Raw genomic sequence first — 10,251 nt, forward strand, 5'->3', positions numbered from 1 at the left:
CCAGCTCGGCGCTGCGCCCCGCCAGCTGTAGGGCGCCGATGTGTTGAGTTGAGCCCAGCTCGGCGCTGCGCCCCGCCAGCTGTAGGGCGCCGATGTGTTGAGTTGGGCCCAGCTCGGCGCTGCGCCCCGCCAGCTGTAGGGCGCCGATGTGTTGAGTTGGGCCCAGCTCGGCGATGCGCCCCGCCAGCTGTAGGTTGCCGATGTGTTGCGTTGGGCCCAGCTCGGCGCAGCGCCCCGCCAGCTGTAGCGCGCCGATGTGTTGCGTTGGGCCTGGCTCGGTGCTGCGCCCCGCAAGTTGTAGGGCGTCGCTGACGCCGTGCCTATCACTCACGGCTGGAATTTGGCTGGGGTCGGCCGCGATGACGAGGAGGCTATGTGTTGGCGTTCAGGAGGGATGTGGATGGTGGCGAGGCAGTCCCAGCTCTGGTCCTGAGAATTGTCTCAGAAGCAGGGGCTTGGAAGTTCGAACAAACTCCATTAATGTTCAGAGGAGAGTTAATGACGGTGTGTTAAAAAGTTCATCTCTTAGACCCAGCAGCTCTGCAAGGCCGCGGCGCTCGCCTGGTCCTGGCCAGGCCCAGGGCGTCGCTATGCTCGCTCGTCTCTGCCTCCCCCGTCAACAGCGCCGAGGGCCACGGCGGCGGCGGCGGCGCGAGTCGGTGGAGAATCGATGCCGGCGGACGGCGGGCGGGGGGCGGCCGCGGCCACTCCACGGTAAACACAGCCCCGCCCAGCCAGTCGGCCCGCCGCTAATCGCGGCCGTGTTTACAAGCGGGTCGTGTCCACGAGCTGGGGACCCATCGCTGGTTGACCAGTGATTCACGCCGTGAAGGGGGGGAGGGAGGGGGGTCCCGGCATCCCGAGCGGTACGGCGGGCCTTGCCAGGCCGCGGCGCCAGTGAGGGACGCCGAGATAGCTCCTGCGGTTGTCACGTCCAGCCGCTGCATGACAAAGTGCGAAGCGAGGCTGAGCAGCCGTGCAGCGGCAGGAGAAGGAGTCTGAAAGACATCCGCGGCTCTGCCTGATTCCCGCTAGCAATCGGGAGTCTGCAGCGCCGTCCTGTTACCAGTGTAGTGGGCCTGAGCACACCCATGGGCCGGGTTGAGCAGCCCGCAGCGTGCGCGGCCGACTCCGACGGGGGGCTCTCACACGTCGGCGGGCGGGCGGCGGCGCGCGCCGCCTCCCCATTGTGCCGTCCGGTCTGGCGCCGCCGCGACAGCCCGGTGAGTCACGCGCTGCTGGGCCGGTTTTCCTAGGCGCCGGTGGCGCCGCACACCGGCAGCGGCGGGCACTACCCGCGCGGGGCGGCGGTGGCGGGGGCGCGGCTCGGGGGCATGTACTACTCGCGGCGGCGCGGCGGCACGCCTGCCGCTGAGCGTCACGTCTCAGCGCCCCTCCCCACCGCCCATCCTCGCCCTCGTGCCGCGCGCGCTGCCGTCGTCCGCACGCGGACACGTGCACGGCTGTCGTCCTGTCACGCGGACTTGTCGGTCCGCTTCGGACCCCAGCTTCCGTGCGCCATTCAGACGGTCGTGGGCGGCGCGGGGATTTGTGAACGGCGAACCGGTCACGACCGCCTTGTCTTCAGCTGGAACGATGCACTTTCGGCTGAATGGGAGGATCTACTCGAAGGACGCCACTCCCTGGGCTTTCGCCGCTGCGGCCAACATCGGCGGCAGTGGAGACTCGTGTGCTCGCTAAAATCGAGGTATAACTATTTGGGATATGTGCGGTAGGATACCGGCGTGCTGCCGGCTGTCGTCCGATTCTGCCGCCGTGGAAGACGTAACAGAACGCAGATGCGTGGACCGTACCGAACCATGTGTAGTAATGCGAAGGTAGTCAATCATCTAAGGGCTTCAGTAATTGGACGCGCCATTGTAGTCGGTGCGCCCAAAAGTCAAAATAACAATAGTCATTATCATCCGACCTGTTCAATGAGCGCGCAGTGCATTCACGCAAACGCACAAAGGTTTGTCTTTTGCTTTTGTTGGCCAAAATTTGGGAAGTGGGAGGGAGATTAAACAATTATGTGGCTGCACTTCCATGCGCATATTTTCGTTTTGGAAAGCTTCGTAATCATATGCAGCAAGGTACTCGCGCACATCTCAAAGAACTGTATTGGATGGCTCGTGCTCGCTTCTTTACTTCTGTCGTGCAGTGCATTATTTGCTCTAAAGAGCATTCGTCGACGCCGACGTATAAGAGCCACCCGGCCAACCTCTTTTCATTTTTCTCATTTTCATTTGTCGCTGCATCTTCCTCTCCGTCTCGGCCCTTTTCGCTGAGCTGGCTTCATCTGCTATTTTTGTGCGGGCCGACGTTTTCCTTCACATCGTCATTGTTTTCATCATCGACCTGCGATAAGTTTGAACCGACCGAGAGGTGCTGCCGGCTTTGTCTCTAAATTGACACTCCCGCGTCGTTCAGGCGCGGAAGTGATCTGATGCGGCCTTCAGATTTTGGCCTGATAAAAGATCAGCTGGGGCAGATGCGACCCGTAACAAGAAGTCATCGCGGCCGGCTATGGTAGAGACGACATTGCTGTGTTGCTGACGAGAAAATCCGTGCATTTTTCTTGTCATCGCTAAGCTGAGAGCGTTACTAGAGGTTTGAATTGGCCATAAATACAGCGATAAATTACCATTTGCCTGTCGACAGCACTGTCATCCGAGCACCTTTGACGTTCTTATCTAGACACATTGCGCCGGTTCTTCCTAATTGTTTCTTGTCTTTCTCTTTGCCGGAGCATCCTCGTTTGATTTTCTGCATAATCTATACCAGATGAAAAGCACTGAGGCGCATCCAAGCCAACACATCCAATTCTAAGAAGCTTGCTTAGCTCTACGATAATGAATTTCGTTTCAGACCGGGCTGTGATAATGCGCCATTTCTGCTGCGCCCGTCAGCCGGCTGCCTCCCCTCCCCCGCTGTGGCTCGAGCCAGCCGAGATTATCTTTTCCACTGTACGTCAGCCGAGACGGCCGAGGGCTCCATTGAGTTGTCGAAGAGGGCGTGTTGGGACCAGCTCCCGACAGCTGAAGGGTGCTGTGCTGGGACCAGCTCCCGACGGCCGCAGAATGCTGTGCTTGGGACCAGCTCCCGACGGCTACAGAATGCTGTGCTGGGACCAGCTTCCGACGGCTGCAGAGCGGTGTGCTGGGGCCAGCTTCCGACGGCTGGCAGAGCGGTGTGCTGGGGGCCAGCTTCCGACGGCTGCAGAGTGCTGTGCTGGGATCAAGCTCCCGACGGTTACACGCAGCTGAGTGTGGGGCGCACGGCCGGCATATGGTGCAGCCCCGTGGCAGGCGCTTGTAGTTTATAGCTGCGTGACACTCCCACTTGGGTCGTCGTCGATTAAAACCCGACTTAAAGACGGCCATTAATACTCATAGATGGCTTGTGCGATGCATCAATGTGAATTATTCAACTCCCATAACTCAGGAAACACTTGTCTCCTCCCGCGACATTGGGGGGCAAGTGTAAAACTCTTATCTCTTGCCCATCTTCCACTTGGCTGTTTTTGAAAACACCGTCCGTGTTATTTGTTGGCATTTCTGGTCATGACAGAGACACACTTACTGTCGTCTTAGACAACATCTTGGAGCTCCCGAAGCTGTCATGGGGTCTTTCTTAAGGGACATTGGCGGACGCAAGCAGCCGGGACAACAACACAACGTTACGCAAATATTGTCACTCCCACACCCCTATTCTCTCCTTCATTGTACCGTGCGCACCCGCTGCCCGGTAAAGTTGCATCGACGAGCTCTCCGCAGCAGCGGCATGTTGGTTATGGGACCAAATGCGGCGCGGTTAGTGGGTCTGAGTTGACAGCAGCATTTTGGTGGTTTTCGGGAAGTTTACAAAACGCAGGCACACTAGTTTTGTTAATTTTCCTTTCTCTGCGGTTGTAGTATTCCTCCCGCGTATTTGCTCCCTGTATTCACGGCCGCCCTGCCAATGTCGGCTGGTCGGTGGCTCCTAGGTCCCAGCGGAGTAGGGCAGCCCCGTCTGGTGCCACTGCTCAGCCTGTGTGACCGGGGTGGGCCATCTCCCCCCCCCCCCCCCCCCGGCGACCACGCCGGGCCAGCGTCCGCCCTGCCGGTCGGCGTCCATTCAGAGCGCCGTATCAGATTGGCGGCGTCCGGCAGCGTCCACTGCAGGCGGCGCCGAGAAAGCCGTCGCATTGTGCGTGGGGCGGGCGGTTGATGGCGACACGTCCGGCCGGCCCAGGTACGCCCTGTGTGGCGGCACGGCCGCCGCTGCACCGGCGCCGGCGCGTCCGCACGCACGAGGCTGGCGTGGCGGCGGCCCGCTACAGCCGGTGACGCCCGCTGTTCATGTGCCAAGTTGTCCACATCAGCGGCAGTCGCAGCGGCAGTCGGCGCCGTGTGATGGATGTGTTCGCTGCGGTGGCGGCCACGTCTCTCGTCACTCGTCAGGGGCGCATAATTCACGGTCGGGCAGGCCTGTCGTGCGTGCTCATGTAATCCCGCGCCTAAGGCCGACGCTGAGGAGGCACCCGACTGATCACAAAAAGGCAGCCTCTTGTGATCGCTCCAAAAACCGATGGGAGAGCATAATATCGACCTTGAGTAGCGCCAGCCCCATTCCAGGGCACTGCCCCGTCTGAGGTGTGGTCACCATGGTAACGGCCCGTGACTGCGTGATGGCGGCCGCTGTAGCCGCGGCGCCGTCTGCCGGTTGGTTGCCATGGCGATCTGTCGTGACACCGCCAGCTGGGCCGCCGTGAGTCACGCCGACGGACCGTCACGGCGGCTGGCTGGGGCTGCCGTGACACTGGCGGCAGGTGACGACCGTGACGGGCGCGGCGGGACCGTCACGCTCCCCTCCCCCACCCCCACCCACCTGCCTGTTCTCGCTCTACGGGCGGTGACGGGAGGCCGGAATGCGGACGTGAAGTTCACGTGATTTGCGAAAGTTTTCTATCTTCCTTTATCTCCCTTTACGATGTTTTATCGGATATCTAGCACTGCATGCTACACATCCGATACCTGCTAGCATACCACTGGTGCCTGCGTGGGAACTGATTGGTCCCTTTCCTAGTGCGCGGGTCAAGATATGCCCCCCCCCCCCCCGGCACCCTCCAATTACAACGGCCCACCTGAAGGGGCACCTGGCACCCTGCGCTTAGCCGGGGGTCGGGACCGTTGATCCGCCTTATGAAAGGCACGTCGAAAGATTGGCCCGTTAGGCATTCGCCGGTGACAGTTGGAAATCGGCCAGGTGCACGTGCTTCACTGCATCGCCAGTGGACCGACTACAACGCGGGAATTCAGCTGGGATGCCGGCCCTGTAATTTGTGGAATTTGATACCGCCGCGGGGATTTCCATAGCTCCTTTGTAGGATTTGGGACTCACTATACCTACCTCAGTTGTACCTGTCCAGGCGAATAAAGCGCAGTTCGCGGCACATTTTGATTCAATTATGAATCGTTTCGAAGCTCGCGAAATGCTTCCTTAGGTGCGCTTTAAACGTTCCAGTTAGGGATGTTTTTGTTGGTTTGTTCGTCCTCCGCCATGTGTACAGAAGTCAGCGTATCAGTGTCTCCCAGGTATCTGAAGTATCCGTCTCAACGGTATTAGTCTATAAGCATTATTGTGGTTAAACGCTTCAAAAGCTTCTATTTCATTTTGAATCTTTCTTTCCTGATGGAGCTCGTTCATTGCTGTAGTCGTTTTGTTACATTGCCTTTTTCCCTGTGATCTGTGACTGAACGCCGTTAGTATGCCTGGCCGTGCGGCAGCCATGATGGCGGCCTCACTGGTCACGGTCTAACGTCGAGCGACAAGCACAAACCTAACAATATTTCGACATACCCTGTATTAACAGATTCAAAAACATATTGTTTGTAGTGATGAGCTTCTGGTGCGTGCGTGTGGCCGTCGCTTTTGTTAGGAAAAATGAAAGCAGCGGAAAATAGCTTTTTTCGTATTCTCAATGCGGCAAAAGACAAAACAATGTTTTTGTTATCAACGACCTGTTTTCCCCTTTGGTTAGCTATTGCTGTATGCCTGTCATAGGCTCCAGCAAAGCAAATATACAGCAGATTTAGAGCGTGATGTTAATTTTAAACTCCCTGTCACCTGTTGCTTTCCTGGCTGTTTCTGGCGTGACTTGCGGAAAACCGAAGGAAAAACTGCCATCAGCCACGGCAGGAGCTCTTTTCAAACGGCCTCGGGCCGCGCCAAAACGTGGCGCAGCGCGGCGCCCTTGGTGTTTTGGCGCGCCTGCGGTTAGCGCGCGGACCGAGCGCGGTTCCGGCGGTCGATTCCGTCACGGCGTCCGCCCGGCTATCGTAATCGTGCAGCCGAAGGTCGGCCACGCGCCCCGCAGCGCTCCGCCCCGGCCGGCGCTTCCGAGACCGAACGGGGGCGAGACCGGCTACGACCGGGTGACCGGTCGTCATTTGCGCCATGCGGGGTTCGACTGGCCGCCGGCCGGCCGAGAGCACTGTTGACCCGCCCCAAGCGCGTGACTGGGTCCCATGAGAGGCTGCGTGGCACGCCGCGCTGCAAGTGTGGGAACTGGCTTTCACGCCGGGCGGCACGCGGCCTGCTGTGTCGGCGCGGGGCGGGGCGGGGCCGGGCGGGGCGGCGCCGCTTGCGTGCCAACGCGCCGAATCAAACCCCAGCTGTCAAAGTGGCGGCTGGCACAATTGCGGCCGTTATTCCGTTTGATCCCGCGCCCGACGCGGAATGGGAGGCGGCTGAGCGCGGCAGGAAGTGCCGTGCCGGCTCCAGCTCCCTCGTCACTCAGCCAAAGTTCTCAGGCTCGAAGGTCTCGGGACGCTTGGCCAACGCGCTGACCCAGTTGCGGCGCGGGGCGGCGCGGAGACGATCTCGGCGCGCGACGCGGCGCGGCGAGACAAAGCCGGGTCGTCAGCGCGCGGCGGCTGGCAGCGGCTGCGGCCCGTCGCGACGCCGGCACCACGCACGGCGCTCGTTAGCGTGCCGGCGAGGCGCCAGGCGAAGCGTGTCACCCGTCACCTGGCGGCGGGACCCGGCCGGGGCCGGCCGGCGCCGGCGGAGACGCCTCCTGCGCCCCCACGTGCGCAGGGCGAGTCGGACCTGGCCGCCGTAGATCAAGCCCCGAAGCCGCGTGATTCAAGTCACGACGCTCTGTGCATGTCACATTTATACCGTTTTGCAATAAGCAGCTCCATCCACACGTTCTCCATCCACATACAGCCATGCCCGCCATGTTGTCATTGATTCGCGGGTTCACCCCCAGACTCCTTGTAATCGAGTTTCCTGAAACGAGTTCCTGTCTGAACAGCTCCCATGACAGTCTGTCGAAGCGATGCGCCGTTTGCTATGATTGTTCAGTGGCTATCACACCGCACGGGGGCCTGCTATCAATGGACGCGTCTGAACACTGTACCCGCCTTCTTACGGACGCATGGTGAGGCCGCCACCGCGGGTGAGTTGAGCTAGGTCTACGCCTGGCCACAGATCACCATGCGTAGAGGACCTGATTTACGCCATCTGTTCACGTTGTGGACTTTTTTTCTTCACGAAACTCACGTTTTGGAGGGATTTTGGGCACGCCCACGGACAATATCGGGCAGAACATATCCGTACGAACCCGTGAGGTTTATTTTGATAACAACTTGCCTTGGGTACAAGCCATCCGATGCGGTCTGATATGCGGAACGTTCAATATCACCTGTCGGCTGTCGCCACCGCCCGAATTAGACTGTCACCAAAGGACTCAAAGCGGCGGAAGTGCGCCGGCCTCCTCCGCACTGCGCTACAATGGCCACAATGGCACAGTCTCGGCGCTCATCGCCGGCCGTCGCCTGCTCACAGGAAATTGGTTTCGGCGCGCCCCGGTTAGCGGGCTGCCCGCTCCGTTCGGCAGCTCTACGACGACCGATTGCGCCGTTTTTCCGACGGCGCGGGCGTCGGGTCGCCGCCCTGCCGACCGCTTCCTTTCACCGGCTGGCGGCGAGCTCAGCGGCGCGCCCGCCGCCTCCAAAAACAAGTTTACGAGCCGGTCCGACTGCCGCCGCTGCCGCCGCACAAACAGCGGGCCGGTCGGCCGGACAGCGCCGCTGCCGACTGTGTGAGCACTCGGCGCCGGCGCTGCTAACTGTGTGACCATCCAACGCCGGCACTGCTGACCCGGCCGGCCGGCCGCGGCCTGATAAGACCCAGCCGGCGACTCAGCCGCCGCCCTGCAACGCGGAAGTGCGGTGTCTTGCCCGGCGGCGGCGGCCAAGTGCGCGGCTGCGGCACGCAGGCTGTGGGGTGACCGATGGGTCTGGCCGCCTCGCCGGCCGACGACCACCCGTCAAACGACCCGTCAGCCGCCGCCAGCCGTCAGGGCACACGGAACAGGTGGCGGTGCTGGCAGCTCCAGGTGCTGGGGCTGCCTGTGACCCGCGCGACGATCTGCGTCCTCGATGTATGATCTGCCCCCAGCGGGTTACTGTCATGCTGGCCGGCGTCGGTAACCGCTGGCGATGCTTGACGGCGGTAGACCCCGCCCAGGTCAGCGATCCACGCCGGAAAACCCGTCATATTGATCCACGCGAGCAACCTTTGTCGGTAACCCGCGGTTCATCGGAAAATGTCCGATTCTGTGTATTGAAATCAGCAAATTTGACAGAAAACAACCGGCAACTGGGCACATCGAGAGGCATTCAGTTTTACACGGATGACGTGTCTTTAGTCATGCGGCGGGGAGAGGACAGACAGATTGTCTGAAGCTCATCAGTGGAGCAAGCCAGTCGTGAAAGCTGGAATGATCTCTGAAGAGCGCCATGCCGAACGTTAGACATTTGGTTGGCTCCAAAAGTTTTGCTTTCCGTTTTGCGCTTTTGGTCATGTCGCTCATCTCTATCTTACCGTCCTATTATTTTCATGCACCTCTCTCCCAGGATTATCCGTGTATAATGGCGACCCAGAACCCCTCATCTATCTTGGTCGGCACCATGAATATTAATTAACGGAGGTAATCTGAGGTCAAATGGAGCCGCAAACGAATCAAAATCGGACTGAAAACAGCCCCGATTTCTCCGCAGCGGAATCAGGCGCCAACGTGAGAACACGCCCCCGTCTCCATCTCAAATAACCACCAATCAGGGCCGGGGCGGGCCGCTGGCGCGCGCCGTCGCGATGACAACAAACCCTAATTACCCGTCGGGTTTCTTTTGTCGTGGGCGGCGCGGGCGCGGCGTCCTCGCACTCCGCTCTGGAGGCGCTCGCTCACTCGCGTCTTTCTAGGCGCGGCCGACGCCATCCGCTGTTCGTCCGCCGCTGGCGCGTGCGTTTGGGGAGAGGGGGGCAGAGGGCGCGCCATCCGTCACCTCAGCGCCTCCCCAATCGGCGCCGGTTGGCGGTCAGCTGACCGCCGCTGCCCGGTCGTCAGCTGACCGCCGCTGCCCGGTCGTCAGCTGGCCACCGCTGCCCGGTCGGATCGCGTGTGGCCCGCCGGGGCGGCCGGCTCGTGCCACAAAAGGTGCGCCGCTCTGAGTGGCTGCTACACGCCAGCCGGACGCGCCTCAATTATGCACCGCCGGCGACATAAGCGCGCCTTGTTTAGCCACGCGATGGCTGAAGTCGGTCGAATGTCGCGGTTTTGGAGATGGCGGGTCCGGCGGCCCGCTTCGGACGCCCGCGCGTGCGGCTCAAAAGGAGCCGCTGAGCGCGCGGCGATCGGCGCGCCGCGCCGCGGCACTCAGCGCGCCACGGGAGGCTGCCGCGCTCGGGCGGGCAGCGGTGCGTGAAAACGCGGCCGGCGGCGCACAGGACGGCCCTGGCCGGGCCCGGGGCCGCCGTCCGGTCGGCGGCTGACACCCGCGGGGACGGGCCGGCCTTGCGGGCGAGCTGCTCGCGCGCGCCGCGCTCGGAGGCGGCGTAAGCCGTGGTGCACTACCGCCGGGGCACGCTGGCCTCGTTCCCGAGATTTCCGCCGGATGCGCGCCAGCACGCGTGAACTCCCGTTACGCGCATCTCCGTTACGGAGATGTCCGTTACGAGGAATGGCGGTAGGATGTCCGTTACGAAGATGAACGGCTCGCAGCTGCCTGCTTGGGTGACTTGAATTGCTAACCGGCTTGATGTAAATAGACAAGGGTGGAAGTCATCGCAGGCCTTTCAAGCCCCGCGGGGCCGATATGTGGGGACATCACTCTCCTCGTGGCCAACATTAGCAGACGGCGTGCGGCGCGTCTTTCACAGTGTCAGTATCAGATGGCCATTGATCGTCAATCTATCTCCAGA

General features: G+C 61.2%; 1 protein-coding gene across 1 annotated transcript in view; it reads right to left on the reverse strand.

Annotated features, from left to right (window-relative positions):
* LOC119105486 (calpain-7-like) overlaps nucleotides 1-3,600 on the reverse strand; it is a 9,048-nt gene extending 5,448 nt beyond the window's left edge. The window contains 1 exon segment of the mRNA XM_037228953.1: nucleotides 3,583-3,600. Coding sequence (XP_037084848.1) covers nucleotides 3,583-3,600 — 18 coding nt within the window.
* Between the last annotated feature and the right edge of the window lie 6,651 nt (nucleotides 3,601-10,251).

The sequence above is a fragment of the Pollicipes pollicipes genome, unplaced genomic scaffold (genome assembly GCF_011947565.3).
Source record: "Pollicipes pollicipes isolate AB1234 unplaced genomic scaffold, Ppol_2.1 Scaffold_6138;HRSCAF=7277_pilon_pilon_pilon, whole genome shotgun sequence".
Lineage (NCBI taxonomy): Eukaryota > Metazoa > Arthropoda > Thecostraca > Pollicipedomorpha > Pollicipedidae > Pollicipes > Pollicipes pollicipes.